The 19,226-nt window shown below is 47.1% G+C and overlaps 1 protein-coding gene across 1 annotated transcript in view; it reads right to left on the reverse strand.

Annotated features, from left to right (window-relative positions):
• Positions 1–18,089, reverse strand: part of UBXN4 (UBX domain protein 4) — a 138,847-nt gene extending 120,758 nt beyond the window's left edge. Inside the window, exon 1 of the mRNA XM_033944932.1 lies at positions 17,855–18,089. Within this exon, the coding sequence (XP_033800823.1) occupies positions 17,855–17,936 (82 nt within the window). The 5' untranslated portion in view covers positions 17,937–18,089. The remainder of the gene's footprint in view (positions 1–17,854) is intronic.
• Positions 18,090–19,226: the final 1,137 nt, after the last annotated feature.

Consider the following 19,226-nt stretch of genomic DNA (forward strand, 5'->3'; position numbering starts at 1 on the left):
ATTGAGGTGGAAATCAGAAACAACCTTAGGGACAAACTTAGGATGGGTGCGGAGAACCACCTTGTCATGATGGAAGACGGTGAAAGGGGGATCCGCAACCAAGGCTTGCAACTCCCCAATCCGCCTAGCGGAGGTGAGGGCAATCAGAAACACCACCTTCCAAGTCAGAAATTTCAAGAGGGACTTGTTGAGTGGCTCAAAAGGGGGTTTCATCAGTTGAGCTAAAACCACATTCAAATTCCACACGACAGAAGGAGGCTTAAGAGGGGGACAAACCCTGAGTAACCCTTTCATGAAGCGTGTCACCAAGGGATGGAGTGACAGAGGGCGTCCATCCAGATGTTGGTGGAAAGCAGAAATCGCACTAAGATGAACACGCACCGAAGTGGTTTTCAAGCCAGAGCGCGACAAATGGAATAAATAGTCCAAAACCGAGGATACCGGAACCGATACCGGATCCAGGTGAAAAGACGAACACCAGGTGGAAAACCTGGTCCATTTCTGCGAATAGCAAAGCCTCGTCGAGATCTTGCGGGAGGCTTCCAACACCTCCCTCACCGATTGAGACAGATCCGGAGGAGTCAGGGAACAAGAAACCAAGCTGTCAGGTGCAATGACTGCAGATTGGGATGTAACATGGATCCTTGACTCTGAGACAGCAGAGAAGGAAAGACAGGCAGAAGAAGAGGCTCCCTGGCACTGAGCTGAAGCAGCAGGGATAACCAGTGCTGACGCGGCCACCGAGGTGCTATGAGAATCATCGTGGCCGTGGACGATTTTAGATGTACTAACGTTCGCATGATCAGAGGGAAAGGAGGGAATGCATACAGGAACCTCCCTTCCCAATCGAGAAGGAAGGCATCCGCCTCCAGACGATCCCGCGAGTACATCCGAGAACAATACAGTGGTAGTTTGTGTGTCTCCGGAGAGGCAAACAGATCCACCTGTGGCGTTCCCCAGCGAGCGAAAACCTCACGCAGAACTGCTGAGTGTAGAGTCCACTCGTGCGGTTGCAGAAGTCGACTGAGTTTGTCCGCCAGACAATTCAGTTCTCCTTGGATGTAGACCGCCCGGAGGAAGATGTTCCGGGAGACCGCCCACTCCCAAAGGCGAAGAGCCTCGGAACAGAGGGGCCAAGACCCCGTTCCCCCCTGCTTGTTCACATAGTACATTGCCACCTGATTGTCCGTGCGGACGAGGACCACCTGGTCCTGCAATATGTGAACGAAGGCTCGAAGTGCTAGGAAGATGGCCCGAAGCTCTAGCACGTTGATATGACACCGACGGTCTTCTGCCGACCACAGGCCCTGCGTGCGAAGACCGTCGAGGTGGGCTCCCCACGCGTACTCCGAGGAGTCCGTGGTCAGGACCTTGCGAAAAGGAGGAGTGCGAAACAGTAGCCCCATGGACAGATTTGAAGAGTCTGTCCACCAACGCAGCGATTTCCGCAAAAGCGGAGTCACCGAAATGAGGCGAGACACCGGATCGCACTCCTGACGCCACTGGGACGCGAGGGTCCACTGAGGGATCCTCAGATGCAGCCTCGCAAACGGCGTGACGTGTACCGTCGAGGCCATATGACCGAGCAGCATCATCATGCGCTTGGCCGACACCATCGATAGTTGAGAGACCTGGCGGCCCATCCGTACCAAGGCTTCCAACCGCTGGGTCGGAAGGTAGGAGCGCAGGCGCACCGTGTCCAGCACCGCACCTATGAATTGAAGAGACTGAGCCGGCCTCAACTGAGACTTTGGAAAGTTTATCTCGAACCCGAGAGTTTGCAGGAAGGCAATAGACTGTCGGGTCGCTGAGATAACCCCCTCCCTGGTCGGGGCTTTGATGAGCCAATCGTCCAGGTAAGGGAACACATGGAGCCCACGAGACCTCAGGGCTGCCGCAACCACCACCATGCACTTCGTGAATACTCGTGGGGACGCGGCCAGGCCGAAGGGCAGTACCCTGTACTGGAGGTGGAGGTCCCCCACCTGGAATCGTAAAAATCTTCGGCAGGCGGGGTGCACCGGAACATGGGTATATGCTTCCTTCAAGTCGAGGGAGCACATCCAGTCCCCTTCCTCCAAGAGAGGATACAGAACCGGGAGAGATAGCATTCGAAACTTCTCCCGGACCAGGAATTTGTTGAGCTTCCTGAGGTCCAGTATGGGGCGCAGGTCCCCGGTCTTTTTTGGGACCAAAAAGTAACGGGAGTAAAACCCCGTACCCCACTGGTCCTTGGGGACCGGCTCGACCGCCCGAAGCTTCAAGAGGGCTTTGGCTTCGGTCAGAAGGGTCGGTAGCTGCGAACGGTTGCAAGAGACTAAACTTGGGGGACTGTCCGGCGGCGAGGACACAAAGTTGAGCGAGTAGCCCTCGGAGACGATCCGGAGCACCCAAGCGTCTGAGGTAATCCCGGTCCATGCCTCCCGGAAGGACCGAAGATGCCCCCCGATAGGAAGGGGTTCCTGTGAAAGTGCGGAGGGGAACCCGCCCCGTCCGCTCAGCCCGTCAAAAGGAAGGCGCGGGCTTAGAAGGGCCCTGCGCCGGGGCTTGGGTTTGTCCCCCTCTGCCTCGCTGAGACGGACGTCTCGGAGGCGGTCTCGAGAAAGCCGGGGTCGACTTCTGAGGGTATCGGCGCGGCGGAGGCCGGAAAGGTTTCTGCGGCGGGGGCCTAGGTTTGGGGCGGACCAGGGATGCTAGAGAGCGCTCCTGCTCCGACAACCGCTTGGTCGCCGCATCCAATGACTCGTCAAATAACTCGGACCCCACACAAGGCAAGTCTGCAAGACGTTCCTGCAGGTTTGGGTCCATGTCGAGGGTGCGAAGCCAGGCCAAGCGGCGCATGGCCACTGCGAAGGCCGACACCCTCGAAACCAGCTCAAAGGCGTCGTACACTGCATGGAATAGGTACAACCGCAATTGAGACAGGTTGGACATAAACTTATCGAATCCTGCTCTTTGGGAGTCCGGTAACGAGTTTCGATATTGAGGAAGGTCCTTCACCATACCACGCAAATAGGAGGAAAAGGTGAAGGCGTAATTTAGAACCCTGGTGGCCATCAGGGAATTTGAATAGAGGCGACGGCCAAACTTGTCCAGGGTCCGCCCCTCCCTGCCGGGTGGAACCGCCGCAGAAACCCGTGAGGGCTGTGATTTTTTAAGAGCAGACTCCACCAGAAGAGACTGGTGGGAGAGCTGCGCCTTATCGAACCCTTTAGGGGGAATCGTCCTATACTTCGATTCCATTTTTGAAGGCACAGACGTGACTGTAAGAGGGTTTGACAAGTTCTTCAGCCAGGTCTGCAGAAGGACACTGTTGAGAGGGAGTCTAGGCACCTCTCTAGGAGGAGTGGGAAGGTCCTGTTCCTCCAAAAATTCTTTGGAATACTGAGAACCTACCATCAGGTCAATCCCCAGGGCTCGGGCCATGTCCTGAACAAAAGATGAAAATGAGGACGGCCTAGCCTGGGGAGACGGGGTTCTCGACCGCCCCACCGAGGAGAGGGGGGAGGCCTCATGAGAATAATGAGGATCCCTAACAGATCCCGAATCCCAGGATCCCCTCTCCAAGGCCCTCGAGGGGGAAGGGGAAATTATCCTCCTCGCAGAACCCTTGGGCGAGGACCCCGGGGTCCGTGGAACACTCTCCCATTTCCTCGGCGAGGCGGCACGGGAAGACTTCCCACGAGGTGAGCGGAGGAGCCTCGGGTTGTCGAGGCGCAACTCCGACACCTGCAGCGCCTCGCCCCCGAACGACGAGGAACGATCGCGCCGAGGCGAGCCTCGGGGCCGCTTAGACTTCCTCGATCGGCGCCTCGTCCGAGGTCGCGTCGAGGGCGAGGCGTCCCGGGAAGACCCGGAGGAAGAGGAGGAAAGACGGCGCACTCTGCGCAACTTTTCTTTGGGCCTCACACTCCGCTCAGGAGGCTCCCCCGAGGTCGAGGTCAGGGGCGGGGCCGAGACCGAGGTGAACGGGGCCACAGTACCCGAGACCGAGGTCGCCGAGGCCGGGGCTCCCGAGGTCGAGGGAGCCGAGGCCGGGGCCTCCGAGACCGAAGGCGCCCCGGCCGAGGTCGAGGCCGCCGGAACCGCAGCACGCTGCAACACTTCCAGGGCTCCCGACAGCTCCGATGAGATCAGGGCTCGAAGGAGATCCTGGAAGGCCGGAATCCCCACGAAGGTGGGGAGTTCCGAGTCCGGGGCACACTCCCTGGAGGGCGACCTCGGTCTCGAGTATTCCCTCGGGGTGTGCGAAGTCGAGGTCCGATGCGGGGCCGGGGTCGACCCACCCGCCTTAGCCTGAGTCGAGGATGGCTTCTTCGCTGAAGGGGATGGAACAGAGGACTTACCCGAAGCTGGCTTCGCTGACGACGCCTTCGAAGACGAGGGCCGAGGCCGAGGTCAAGGCCGGGGCCGAAGCCGAGGCCGACGTCGAGGCCTTAGGCGGCGCGTCGACGGCGAACAATTCAGCCATTCTGGCCTTACGGCGACGGAGGGCTCTGTTTTGGAAAGTTGCACAGCGATCACACGACGCTGTCGGATGTTCGGGCCCAAGACAGACAATGCACCACCGGTGAGGGTCAGTGATGGAAAGTAACCTCTCACACCGGCTGCACTTTTTGAATCCCGTAACAGGACGGGACATCAACGAAGAAAAAGAAGAAGGCCGGGAACGACCGACGTCCCGCGACCACGGCTTCCGGGAGCCCCCGGAGCCCAACGAAAAACAAAATATTTTTTTTTTTTTTTTTAAAGAAAAGAACAGAAAAGAAAGCAGCACCGCGAACTAATTCGATGAAAGAACAAACTAAACGCGGCAGCTAGAAGGCAAAACACTGGAGCTCAGATCCACAGGGCTTTCTGCTCCGCGGAAAAAATTGAACTGAGGACCACGAGGTGGTATGCGCCCTCTAGTGGGCAGAAGGCATGCACATGCGTGGTGCAGTGTGCAAACTTGAAACTTCTAGCAAGTTTGCTTGAAAAGCTGTCCGCGCTGGGGCTCCGTAGATGACGTCACCCACATGTGAGAATATCATGCCTGCTTGTCCTGGGATAATAGGCTGGTCGACAACCGGCACCGAAGGCTCAGAGGGTACCGACACTGGAAGGTTCAAGTTTCAAGTTTATTTACATTTGATGGATCGCCTATTACAATATCTAAGCGATGTACATATTAAAAACCAACAGTTTTTGGTAATACATATAATATTGTAGGACATGACATTAGACAAAGGGAATGGACATACATGAATGAGTAGGTAAGAGGGGAAAAAGTTACAATTGTAATGTTTAGTGAAATTACATAAATGGGAAATACATTAGGTAAGAATGGGATAGGAATGTAAAAAAAAAAAAAAAAAAAAATTTTTATTGTTATAAAAATGCAGAAAATTAGAATAAGTTTGTTATAAATCAAATGCATCTTGAAATAAATATGTTTTTAAAATTTTTTTAAAAGAAGTGATGTCTTTTTCAAGTTTAATAAAATTTGGGAGGGCATTCCACAAGGAAGGTGCTACGACTGAAAACATATCATTTCGTCTTGTGCCGATAACCCTCAAAGACGGGATCGAAAGTAGATTCATTGAAGACGATCGTAGGGAACGAGAGGAATTATAAGGGACAATCATTTTTGATATGAATAGAGGTTCATTGAAGATTAATGTTTTATAAACCAAAAATATAACTTTAAAGGTGATTCGATGAGAGATAGGGAGCCAGTGTGATTTAATAAAAAGTGGGGTTACGTGATCATATTTTCTTGCTTTATGAATTAATTTGAATTAAGGTTCGGTGTCAAAAGAGCCGGGAGGAGTTGTTGTAACTGCTCTTTAAGTTGGACCTGGAGAATGGACGCTATGCGGTCATCCAATGATGGTCCCGATGGCATCGGTACCACTTTTCTCTTTTTCGGTACCTGTGGTGCAGCTCTACGCTCAGGAGAAGTAGATGCCGATGACGAGGCAGTGACTTCAATAGGAGCGGAGCAGAGCGTTTACGGGGCCGGTGTGCGGTCTGCAGGACTTGGCTCAGTGCTTGGTCGACCGGCGGGCCTAGAACAGTAGGGAATGGCTTCTTAGCTGGCTTATCTGGGGGATGCGACACCGAAGACACTTCCTGCGGTGTCGAAAGGGCCAGCACCGATTTTGAGGACGCCGCCGATGCCGGTGGACCCTCCATAGCAGTACCGAAAAGAAGCTGTTGTTGAATTTGGCGATTTTTTAAAGTTCTTTTTTAAAGAGAAGCGCAACAGGTGCACGTCGAAGCCCTATGATCCGGACCCAAGCACTGAAGACACCAATTGTGCGGGTCGGATAAAGATATAGGGGTGCACACCGCTGACACTTCTTAAAGCCCAGTGAAGGGGGCATGAAGGGAAAAATGGCAGTTGCAAAATCGAAGGTCGAGGCTTCGATGTTGCCAACAGGCCCCGCCGGGGCCGACCGAAAAATAAAGAAAAAAATTTTTCTTTTTTTTGGAAAACAAGAAAAGGAAAAAATGTGAACATTTCACACAAAAAAACACGCGAGCGGGAAGGCGAAGAAAAACTTTTCAACAGCCGTTGAAAAAAACGCATCTTCTTAGCTCCGCGGAAACTAAGAAACTGGGGACCGCGCACCTCCGTCGGGCGGGAAGGCACTCGCGCATGCGCGGTGCGGCCTAACTAGAACTTTATAAGTTCTTAGATTGCAATCACTCTAAAATTGTCCATACCGGGGCTCCGTCGGTGCCGTCACCCATCAGTTAAGAATATGCTGCCTGCTTGTCTTGGGATAATAACCCAAATCACAGTTACCGGATGCTAGGGTCCACCTTGCGGGTTAGCACCCAAGAAAAGGGATCTGGGTGTCATTATAGACAATACAATGAAACCTTCTGCCCAATGTGCAGCGGTGACCAAAAAAGCAAACAAGATGCTAGGAATTATTAAAAAAGGGATGGTTAACAAGACTAAAGATATTATAATGCCTCTGTATTACTCCATGGTGCAACCTCACCTGGAGTTATTGGGTTTAATTCTGGTCTCCTTATCTCAAGAAAGATATTGCGGCACTAGAAAAGGTTCAAAGAAGAGCAACCAAGATGATAAAGGGGATGGAACTCCTCTTGTATGAGGAAAGACCAAAAAAATTAGGGCTCTTCAGTTTGGAAAAGAGAAGGCTGAGGGGAGATTTGATTGACGTCTACAAAATCCTGAGTGGAATAGAACGGGTTCAAGTGGATCGATTTTTCACTCCATCAAAAATTACAAAGACTAGGGGATACTCGATAAAACAGCAGGGAAATACTTTTAAAAGCAATAGGCTATACATCAGGTACATTATAAACGGTTTTTGAAGATTTGGGAGCCATTGACAAAATTTTACAAAGAGTGATTGGCGATTAAGCCCTTTGGTCATACACTTCAAGGGTGGGTGGGTAGGTTGGAATGTATTTTTCAATTTCTGTTATATGATTGTATTATATTTTGCACTTACTCATGGCTTTAAAATGAATAAAGAAATTTTATAAAAAGCAAAAAAGCAATAGGAGGAAATATTTTTTCACTCAGAGAATAGTTAAGCCAGAGGTTGTGGTAAAAGCAAATAGCGTAGCTGGTTTTAAGAAAGGTTTGGACAAATTCCTGGAGGAAAAGTCCGTAGTCTGTTATTAAGACATGGGGGAAGGCTCTGCTTGCCCTGTATCTGGAGTATGGAATGCTGCTACTCTTTGAGTTCTGGCCACCGTGAGAACGGGCTACTGGGCTTGTTGGACCATTGGTCTGACCCAGTAAGGCTATTCTTATGTTCTTATTCATTTTTCAACAAGATGGTGCCCCATGCCACACATCCAAGAAATGCTTCATCTGGTTCAAAGAAAACAAGGTTGAGTTGTTGGATTAGCCAGGAAACAGCCCAGATCTCAACTCCATTGAGAACCTCTTGGCCAGATTAAAGAGAGCAGTAGCGGCAAAGCGACCGTCCAACAAACATGAGTTGATAGCAGATAGATGTGAGGCAGTAATGAAGACTAAGGAATATAAAACGCCCTACTAGCGAGACTGATAAAGTCATCGGATAACTGGACAAATTATTATTATTAGCTTGGGTAGCTTATGAACAGCATTATTTTTGCAAAATGTGCCAAATATTATGCTGGTCTTGTTAAGTGATTTCAGATTTTCTGTTATTAGTTGAAAATTTATGCATTAAATACAATTATGATGTTACTGTGTAATGCCTAAAATGCTAGGCGTTTCCACAATTTTGACCACTAGTGTAGTTGTGCTGTGGAATTTATTTTAAATAAACTGGAAGCTGGTACAGTACCTTTGTGGTCAATCCAATCTAGAATTTCTCTCAGTTCTCCAGCCTTAACTATAAAGGTGTGAAGCACCTTGACAAGACTTGCCTTCTAAACATAGAGGCCCCAATGCTAATGCAAACTGTCAACTCCATACCACAAGAACAGCATAGAAACATGGCTCTCCAATGCTCAGAGCTACTGGATTTCAAATTATATGTGTGCCATGAGACTGAAAATAAGGAGGAGGAATGTGCCTGGAACATGCCATTCTTTTGCACCTTTACATACAAGTTTTCCACATTTTTTCACTTGAAAAGTTTATATTTAAGTGCAGAAAACAATGCGTGCTTTCACTTTTCAGTTTTAATAATAATAATCTATAATAATAAAACGCTAAGCACGCATGCGCACTCTTAACACTGTGTTGCCTGATCTGTAGTTCTGTGGCCGGCAGAGTGCGCATGCGTGCTTACCATGCATCTCTCTGTCTCGCAGCGGGCTTGCCGGCTCCGGACAGACAAAGTTCTCCAGAGTCGGAGAAGACTTCTGACTCTGGCGGGGATCGAGAGAGGAGACGCAGTGTCGGCTTTGAACTAAAAAATGAACTTTGGCTGGCTGGAGCCGGCAAGCCTTTACTGCCCCTCCCCTTCCCGCGGTCCCGACTACAAACCTGCCGATTCCAGCAGCGTGTGCAGCACTCTACACACGCTGCTTTGGGGCCTTCTACTGCCCTGATTTGCTCTGCCGTGTCTCTGATGATGTCATCAGGGACGTGCCAGAGTAAATCAGGGCAGTAGAAGGCCCCGAAGCAGCGTGTGTAGAGTGCTGCACACGCTGCTGGAATCGGCAGTTTTGTCGGATCTGCGGGAAGGGAGGAGGGCAGTAAGGGAGCCGGCCAGACCGCGGGAAGAGAAAGGGGAGGTAGGGGAAACGCTGCTGCTGCACAGGGAAGTGGTGTGGGGGGGAGGGAAATGGAGGGGTAGGGAATGCTGCTGCTGTACAGGGAAATGGAGGGGGAGGGAATACTGCTGTGGCTGCTGCACAGGGAAGTGGGGGGAGAGAAATGCTGCTGCAAAGGAGGCAGGGAGAGAAACAGATAGATAGAAAGAAAGACAGACAGCGGGAGGAAGGGAGACAGAAAGAAAAGAAGAAAGACACAGGGGCAGGGAGAGACACAGAAAGACAGACAGACAAAGGGGGCCAGGGAGAGAGAGACAGAAAGAAAGACAGCGGGAGGGAAAGAGAGAGACAGAAATAAAGACAGACATATATTCTAGCACCCATTAATGTAACGGGCTAAAATACTAGTAATAATAACAACAGTTTATATACCGCAGGGCCATATACAATGATTCGAAATATGTTACAAATTGAGTGGAACATACATAGTTAGAGATTAGTGGCTAACAGTTTAAGGGATCAGTTGTTATGGGAGAGATTGTACAGATTCGTTACCTAGGTACTTCAAGAACAGGTATGTTTTTAGGTGTTTCCTAAATTCACCATAGTAATTTGCTTGTATGATTAGTTTTTCCAGGTCTTCAGATTCACACAATTTGTTTCTTGCTACCAGCATTTAAGAGACTTGCACAGGCTTCCCTCAGATTCCAAAAAAGCTAAACTGGCAGATAAAAGGGAAAAATCCAAAATAAACTAAATCCCTCAACACCTCCTCCAAGCTGGCAATAAGTTTCCAGCAATAAGGGTATCTTTGTGTGCTATTCTCTAAGCACTGGAGAGGTAATACCAAACGACCTTAACATCCTTTTGACTACAATTAAATACAATTTGCGGTCATCTTTGGTGTGCACATTGTTTCCTGCGCTAGTGTCCTCTGAACATTCTGCACACATTAATGCAAGCACCAGCATTAGGTTCTGGACATCAGGGCCAGAAGACAGAATCATCACTAGCTGGTAGTTCTCCTGTCTAAACTGTGTGCATATGAGTTTTTTAAAAATCCTTTTTAGTCTTTAATTTATTTCTAGCCCGCCTTTAAAGCGGTTTACAAATGTAAACATACACAATAAAAACAATTAAAATACATACCAGACAATATTAACAGTTAACAAAATTCTGCTGACTTATAAGACCCAACAAAATACCAAATAACATTTTATTTGTTGGCAACTACCCAGTAAGGATAGACTATCTTTATGAATAGGGCTTGAGGGAATAGAACATTTGATACGGACTAGGGTTGTACTGAATATCTGCAACAGATTCGATTCAGCCCTGAATAATGCCTCAAATATATTATTCATTTTCTGCTGAATAATGACTAAATTCTAATACAAATAATTTGGGGCTCTACTGTGCTAAATTCTACTGAAATAAACACTTTATCTCCAATTTCACATTGCTTTTTTGTTATTTGGTATGTTAAAACTCAATGCCCACTACAATGGAACCTTGGTTTACGAGCATAATTCACTGAGCATGCTCATAAACCAAATTGCTTGTATATCAAAGCGAGTTTCCCCCATAGGAAGTAAGGGAAACTTGCTTGATAGGTGGCCACCCCCGAGGCCACCGGCGCTGCTCCACCACCACCCCGAGAACCGGCATCAACCCCCCCTCCATGAACCGGCATCCCCTGCCAGCCCAAACAGAAGCCTTACCCCATCTGCCACCGGCAAGCAGCCCACAGGATGTGCCGGTGCACGAAGATCCTTCCTCTTGCCTGGGCCTTGAGCATCTGTGCATGCTCAAAGCCTTCTGGCTCTTGTGCTCTCCGAGATTTGTTCTGGAGAAAAGCCAGATTTTCAGATGCTTTCAGAATAATTGGAATGAGCCTAGGTTCCGCAGCAGGGCAGGGAGGTTATTCTTAAGCTCAGTGAATTTGAAGAAAATTCACCTGCATACATAATTTACCTGTATACATGACACCTTTTAACGTGGGGAAAGATAGTTTGAGTATCTAATTTAATAGAAGAGAAAATTTTATTGAAATGTCAGCTTTATAATGCGGATGAAACTAGTTTGTTTTGGCATTCACTGCCAGAAAATACAGAAGTCTCTAAAACAGAAAGATCTGTTTCCGGCAGAAAATTATGCAAAAAGCGAAGCTCTACGCTACTTTGTGCGAACACTAATGGTTCTCATAAAATTAGAATCAGTAGTTGTTGACAAATCATGACATTCAAGAGCTTTGAAAGATAGCATGAATAAATTACCTGCAATTTATTTTAATTCTAAAAAAAACTTGGTTTACCTCAAGTATATTTAAAACATGGTTTTTTGAACATTTTGTGCCAGAAGAGGTTTCAAGTGGAAAAATTATCCAAACCAGCACAAAATATCAAAGCACCGTTAAAACTTGACAATGCACCTGTACATCCATTTGAAAACATTTTATGCAGGCAAGATGGGAATATTAAGGGGTCCTTTTACTAAGGTGCGATAGCCGTTTTAGTGAGTGCTAAATGCTAACGCGCCCATAGACTATAATGGATGCATTAGAGTTTAGCACACGCTAAAACGGCTAGCGCGCCTTAGTAAAAGGACCCCTAAATGTATGTTTCTTCCCAAAAATACATCTATTCTCTAGCCTATGGACCAGGGAGTTATTCTGGCAACCAAGAGGATATACCGTATATACTTGAATATAAGTTGAGACCCCCATTTTTCCCTCCAAAAAGGAGGAAAAATAGTTGACTCGAATATAAGACAGAGGCTTAATTTTCAAGTGCCATACCCTGCCAGGATCTGCACCCAGTGTCCCCTTCCTCACACCCTCCCCTGCCAGGCTCTGCATCCAGCCCTCTTCCCTTCTTTACCAGGCTGTGCACCCAGCCCCCTCACTCCCTGACAGGCTCTGCACCCAGCCCTCTTTCCTCCCTGCCCTACCAGGCTTTGTACCCAGCCCCCCTCACTCCCTGCCAAGCTCTCCACCCAGCCCTCTTCCCTCCCTGCCCTACCAGGCTCTGTACCCAGCCTCCTCACTCCTTGTCAGGCTCTGTACCTAGCCCCTTCACTGCTTGCCAGGCTTTGCACCCTGTCTCACCTTCCTCCCTGTACCCCTTCTGGTGGTCTAATGGTAGACTGGGACAGGAGGAATGCCTCCTGTCTCCCATCCAACTAACTGAGAACTGTCAGCAGCCATTCAGAAGTCATCTTGATGACTTGGTTTCGTTTATTGACTCGTCATCAGATCCCGAGTTGCACCAATATTACTCTCATTTTTGAAATTTTAGAGGAATTATAATTAACTAGTATTTTAGCCCGTCACATTAACGGGTGCTAGAATATATGTCTATTTGTCTTTCCTTATTTCTGTCTCTCTCTCCCTCCCGCTGTCTTTCTTTCTGTCTGTCTCTCTCCCTGACCCCCTTTGTCTGTCTGTCTTTCTGTGTCTCTCCCTGCCCGTGTCTTTCTTCTTTTCTTTTTGTCTCCCTTCCTCCAACTGTCTGTCTTTCTTTCTATCTATCGGTCTCTCTTCCTGTCTTCTATGCAGCAGCATTTCTATCCCTCCCACTTCCCTGTGCAGCAGCCACAGCAGCATTCCCTCCCCCTCCCCCCACACTACTTCCCTGTGTAGCAACAGCATTTCCCCTACCCCCCCCTTAGTTCCTTTCTGCCCCCCCTTCCCTTCCCGCAGTCCCGACAAACCTGCGACTCCAGCAGCGTCTGCAGCACTCTTCATATGCTGCTTTGGGGCCTTCTACTGCCCTGATTTGCTCTGCCGCGTCTCTGATGATGTCATCGGGGACGTGCCAGAGTAAATCAGGGTAGTAGAAGGCCACGAAGCAGCATGTGTAGAGTGCTGCAGAAGTTGCTGGAGTCGCAGGTTTGTAGTCGCGACCGCGGGAAGGGAAGGGGGAGCGGGAAGGGACTAAGTGAGCCGGTCGGATCGCAGGAAGGGGGGGGGGGGGGCGGGAAGGGACTAAGTGAGCCGGTCGGATCGCGGGAAGGGGGTGCAGCAAGGGAGTAAGTGAGCCTTACCGATCGTGTGGAGAGCAGGGAGTCCAGCGCTGGCGGTCAGTCCTGCGAGTGTAGGTAGGGGCTGGGGACTCACACATGCGCACTCCTGAGGCCACGGACTTACATCTCACGGATCAGGGAAAATGGAACACACAAGTAGGAGTGTGCATACGCGGCTAGGGTTTTATTATATTGGATAAACAACAATGTTCCAAAAGGCAAGTAATGTTAGAAACTTTTTTTAGGCCAATACGAGAAAAATCACCCCAACTTGACTCATTGTCAACTGCAATACAGTGAAATTTTTTTCTTATGATGTGTTTATAAATAAATTTTACTTTTACAATATGTATTGGCTTTGTTATTTTTATAGTATTTTAGTATTAAAAATGCATCCATTTCACTGCCATTTTAGGAACATTTGTGTTTACGGACACCCCTCTCCCCCCCGAACTGTCCATTAAATTGAGGGTTTACTGTATTTGGCACAGCTCTCGTACAGACCTCTCAAATACAGTAAAACTAATGGAGAGGTGAAAATTGTGCTCAAAAAAGGACTACAGAATTCTAAACTGCCTCTGTATGTAAAGTTAAATATAAACTATTTTGTATATGATATAGTAAATGACAGCAGATAAGGACCTGTATAGTCTATTCTGTCTATATACCTGTAGATCCATGCAGATGATATCCCTCTATGCCCTGAATAAAGTACTAAGGCTATTTGAATTTTGCTTTGATGCTATCCTATTTCTATATAGGAATCCTCTTACCCCAAGCATCTCTGAATTCTGTCACAGTTTTTGTCTCTACCATCTCCACCAAGTATTTCAGATATCCAGAATCATGCTACTGTTAATCATTATCTCATTTTAGAGCTTTATTAAACAAGATTTCTGTACATAGGAACAGTATTGGAAAAGTCTTTCTTGGGTAGTCAATTCTAATACGAGGGTGAATCAAAAATTAAAGGCAATTATTAAATTACGTGAAAACCAGAACAGAGCTAGTGAAATGCAACATATGTACTCGTACATTGTTGGATAGTTCGTCCACGCACAGTGCAGCGCTTGGTATTTAGTCATGTGGCGGCCACGAGGTCAGAAACATGGACACTCCAATGCAAGATTGAACCATCAAAAAACAATGTGCAGTAGTGCACTTTCTTTGGGCAGAGGAAGTGAAACCTGTGGAAATTCACCGTCGGGACATAGCACCATGAATCAATGAAAGGTTTATGAGTGGGTAAAAAGGTTTAAAGCAGGAAGAACAGGTGTAACTGATGAAAGTTGTTTTGGTTGCCTATCAACACTGTACACACAAGAGCACATTAACAGGCCGCTGCCTTAATTAGAGAAAATCGATGGATAACGGTGGCTGCAACAGATCTGCATTTGGCATAATGCATGATGACTTGGGGTACAGGAAAGTGTGCACATGATGGGTTCACAAACAATTTACTGATCTGCACAAGCAACAGCGAGTGGAAGTTGCAACCCAGTTCCTGAGACAATATGAAGAAGATCCAAGTATTCTGGAAAGAATTGTCACTGAAGACGACACATTGGTGCATCACTCCGATCCAGAGAGCAAATTACAAAGCATGATGAAGTAAAGGAAGTAGTGCTCACCTGGCTTTGGGAGCAGCCGAAAAACTTCTCTGCAAGAATGCAGAAGCTAGTTGAACATTACAACAAATGTGTCGTTGTGCATTGGGACTATGTAGAAAACAGATATGTTCAATTGCTCTCAGTTACTTCTATTAAAACTACTAAATGTATTTTGCCTTTACTTTTTGATTTACCCTTGTATAAACTGGAGTCTTTGCAGTTTGAGATAAATACTTTAAAACCACATTTATTTTGTCAAGGACAAATCAAAGGGACACTGTTACCAGGGTACAAAATATATCACAAGGACAGAGTAGATCAAATTTGAGGAGGGATGTGCGCTATATGTTAAAAAAGGAATTGAATCAAACAAAATAAACATTTTGCATTATATAGTGTGGGATCCATATGGATAGAAATTCCATATGTGAAGGAAAGGAATATACAGGTAGGGTTATAATACCATCTCCTGGGACAGAATGAGTAGACAGATTAAGAAATGTTTTCAGAGATAAGGAAAGCTGGCAAATTGAGCAACAGTATAATAATGGGTGATTTCAATTACCGAAAATGCTAGGGAGAGAGCACAGTTCAAAGTCAAAGTACATGATCCAATAATATTATTATGGAGATTTTTCTCTCCTTCTCATTCACTAATATAAATGAACAATTTTTTTTTTTTACTGAAACAGTGAAAGTGAACTCCTGACATAGCCACACCCTGTCAGGTTGGAAAGAGACTGCTCTGTTCCTGTAAGAGAGTTTGAAGTTGTGGCTGTCTGGCAAGCAAAGTAAAATATGGAATGCAGTTAAGTCCTCCTTTTTTCTTTCCCTTTTCACTTTGTCAATGTTATGAATACGCATTTTTTTCAGTGCCCAATATGGAGCCGCTGTTCTCTATAAAAGTTGCTGTCTCTTTTACACAATAATCAGCAGAAGTGTTGGATTGATGCATGTGGAAGAGTGGCAATTTTGGACTCAGTAAATGGAATACAGGTTTTTTTAACCCATGAAGACTGAGGTTTTTCTCTCCACTTCATAACATTTTGGGGTGTGTTCTTTTTCTGTTGATTTATATTAGTGATTGAGACGGGCTGGTGAGAAGCCACTCCATAAAATTATTGGAGAATGTACTTTGAATGATTTTGATTTCAATTACTCCAACATTGACTGAATAAATGTTACAGCAGGGAGTACCAGGGAAGTAAAATTCCTAAATGTAATAAATTACTGACTTCTTGGAGCAACTAGTCCAGGAACTAACAAGAAGAGGAGCTATTTTAGATTTGGCTCTTAGTGAAATGCAGGGCAATACAGGAAATAACTGTGTTAGGTTCATTTGGGGAAACAGTGATCATAACGTGATCAAATCTGAGCTATTTGGAGTGACGTCGCTAAAGAAATCTACTGTAGCAGCATTTAATTTTCAAAAGGGCGACTACGACAAAGTGAGGAAAATGGTTAAAAAGAAGCTTAAAGGATCCGCAACATTATTCTGGTCCACAGCCCTGACACAGCCTGAGGGCGAAACGGACAGCTAGCTTAACGTTGGTGAAGGAACTAGCAGAGACAGCAGGAAAGATTGAGTAACAACGACTTTCACTGCCTATTTTCAACAAACCCTGCCCGGGATCTAAAAGTTAAGTCCCTGTTTTAAGAACTATAAGTGTTTTTGATTAACAACAGGGCAGGAGCGGAGCATGAGCCAGTGAGGTTAATTCCCTTTCTAGTGTGATTGTAAAACACATACAACACACGGGGGGATCTGAGGCTCAGCCCCTTTGATAGTAACTAAAAAGGATTTAAGTTCAGGAGCTATTCATAGTGGATTTACACCGCTGGATAGCTTGAACTAAGAAAACTGAAATGACATTTGAGAAGGGTATTTTTTGAAATGAATATATGTTCTTTCTCATCCTGTATATAATTTTGGTGAAAGAAAATATAGCCCCCGACTCAAATGCTTTAGCACACATCCAAGTCTTAAAAGAGGCCTCAAATCTCCTGAAAGAGGGGTCAAAGAGAGTTCCAAATGGCAGAAGCCTAACAACTAAAGGCCCTTTCTATATGAAGTATCCATTCTAATTTTTGCAGGAGTGCAAATCACCAAACGGTTAGTATTGAAAGATCTGAGAATGCAAGGAATATGGAAGTGAAAGGGATGTTTATACAGTAAGTGTGAGAATAAATATTTTATAGTAACTGTTACTTTCTAAATCTTACTTTACTGTGCACTGCTTTGCAATAATTAGAAAAGTGGTAACCCATAAATAAATAAAAAGAAAACTCTTCCTTCCCAAAATACTATCATGCTCATAAGCAGTCCTTTTAAACCAAACTCACAATTTTTTGCAAAGCAAAATATAAAAACCATTAACACCATTCCAGCTTTTCCTTAAACAATACGTCAACAGTAGTAACCTCTCAATGTCTTCCAAGAAATAAAAAGTATCCCAAAATACCACTCTTATTAACCCTCGAGATTAAGTAATAGCGCAGACCAGATGGGCCATTTGGCCTTTATCTGCCGTCATGTTTCTATCAGTCCCGTGCTCCCGCGCCAACATAATAAATTAACTACTGACTTGTTGATGTAACTACTGTAGCCCAGCGATTTTATATCTACTAGTACGTAACTGCCCCCAAGTTCAGAAGACACCTTTAGGAAGCTCCAAAACTCCGGCGGTTTACTCAGCATCAGCCCCCTCCCCCCACACGTCCCAAGCAAAACGAAGCTTCCTTACCCGCCCTCCCCCCCTCCCTTCAAAACCAACAGGCAAAGAAAACAAGCTCCGTCTAAACACTTCAGCCGACGCCGGTAGCCAGTGACCGAGTAGTTGATTTCCCTTTATTAACATCCTTAAGCTAGAACATATACTGTGGTAAGAGAGCAGGGTAACGAGGCGTTGGGAAAAGGCCTCCCCTCCCGTGCACAACAAATGACGGCCGGGGCCGCTACGGAAGAACCGAATTCCCAAACCCCAGCCTCCTCCCGTCGCCCCCTGGTTGTTTGTTGTTGTTTTTTTTTTTTTTTTTACCTGCCACGAACACGACGAAGACCGAGCTGCGCCGCTTGGCCAAAGCGATAGCCTCCGGGATGGCGCCTTCGAACCAGAGCATCTTCACGGCTCCCCCCTCCCCCACAGGCCCGTGTGCGCTCGCTCGCGCTCGCCTCTCAACCCTCGGCCGGCCGCAGCGGTCACCCGAAACCCCTCTGCGCCGGCTCTACTCCGGCCGCTCACGCATAGCGTCCACGCTCGCGGCCTCGCCAAAGATGACTAACCACTACGTGCTGCGCCTGCGTTCCCCGGTAGCCGCTGGGGCAGGCTGGGAGTCGAAGTCCAATCATACCCAGCGTGATAGGCTAGGGCTAACGGTGACGTTTAATTCGACAGAATGTCAACGGAGCCCTGGTTAAGAAGTCGAGTAAACTGAGCTGGACCTATACTTCGAAAGCTGGTTTCCTTAAGATTTTTTTTTTAATTAACTAGTCCAACTAAGTATTTTGGGAACCCTGCCCTTTGAATAGAGCTCCCACACCTGTTTCGTTTAAGTGTGCTGGGAGAGAAAATACTTTCTACAGTAGAATCTCAGTTAATCCTCACGCATGGGGATTGATACCGGATAAATTTAGTTTCTGGTTGCTTGAAAATTACTATTTAAAACAGGCAATACTAGGGTTACCAGATTTTACAATCGTAAAATCTGGACCCATGGCCCCGCTTCCCAACCCTCTTGTGCTCGGAGCTACAAAAACACGGGGAAAAAATGTGTCCCTGTCACCGCCTCGTCCCTATCACCACTGTCCCAGCCCCGTACCTGCAGCATCCATACAAGCCTCATTACTGCAATATAACAGTTACTTACTGTAACAGGTGTTATCCAGGGACAGCAGGCAGATATTCTCTACATTGTAACGTCACCGATGGAGCCCCCTAGCGGACGTTTTCGCAAGCTGACTTGCTCAAAGACCTTCAAGCTTGCAATTGGCCCGTGCATGGGCGCATGCCCCTCCCACCCTGCCTAGGGCATGCGTCTCCTCAGCGTGTCCTCAGTTCAGAAAGCAAGCAAAGAAGCCAACCACGGGGAGGTGGGTGGGTTACGAGAATATCTGCCTGCTGTCCATGGCTAACACCTGTTACGATAAGTAACTGTGCTTTATCCCAGGACAAGCAGGCAGCATATTCTCTACCTGTGGGTGACCTCCAAGCTAACTAGAATGGGATGGAGGGAAAGTTGGCAATTTAGGAGAACAGATTCTGCAAAACAGACTGGCAAAAGCGGCCATCACACCTGGAGAAAGCATCCAAACAGTAATGCGAGGTAAACGTATGAACCGAGGGCCAAGTGAGAGCTTTACAGATTTCCTCGATGGGAGTTGAGTGGAGGAAAGCAACAGATGCCGCCATC

Source organism: Geotrypetes seraphini, chromosome 5 (assembly GCF_902459505.1).
Source record: "Geotrypetes seraphini chromosome 5, aGeoSer1.1, whole genome shotgun sequence".
Classification (NCBI taxonomy): Eukaryota; Metazoa; Chordata; class Amphibia; order Gymnophiona; family Dermophiidae; genus Geotrypetes; species Geotrypetes seraphini.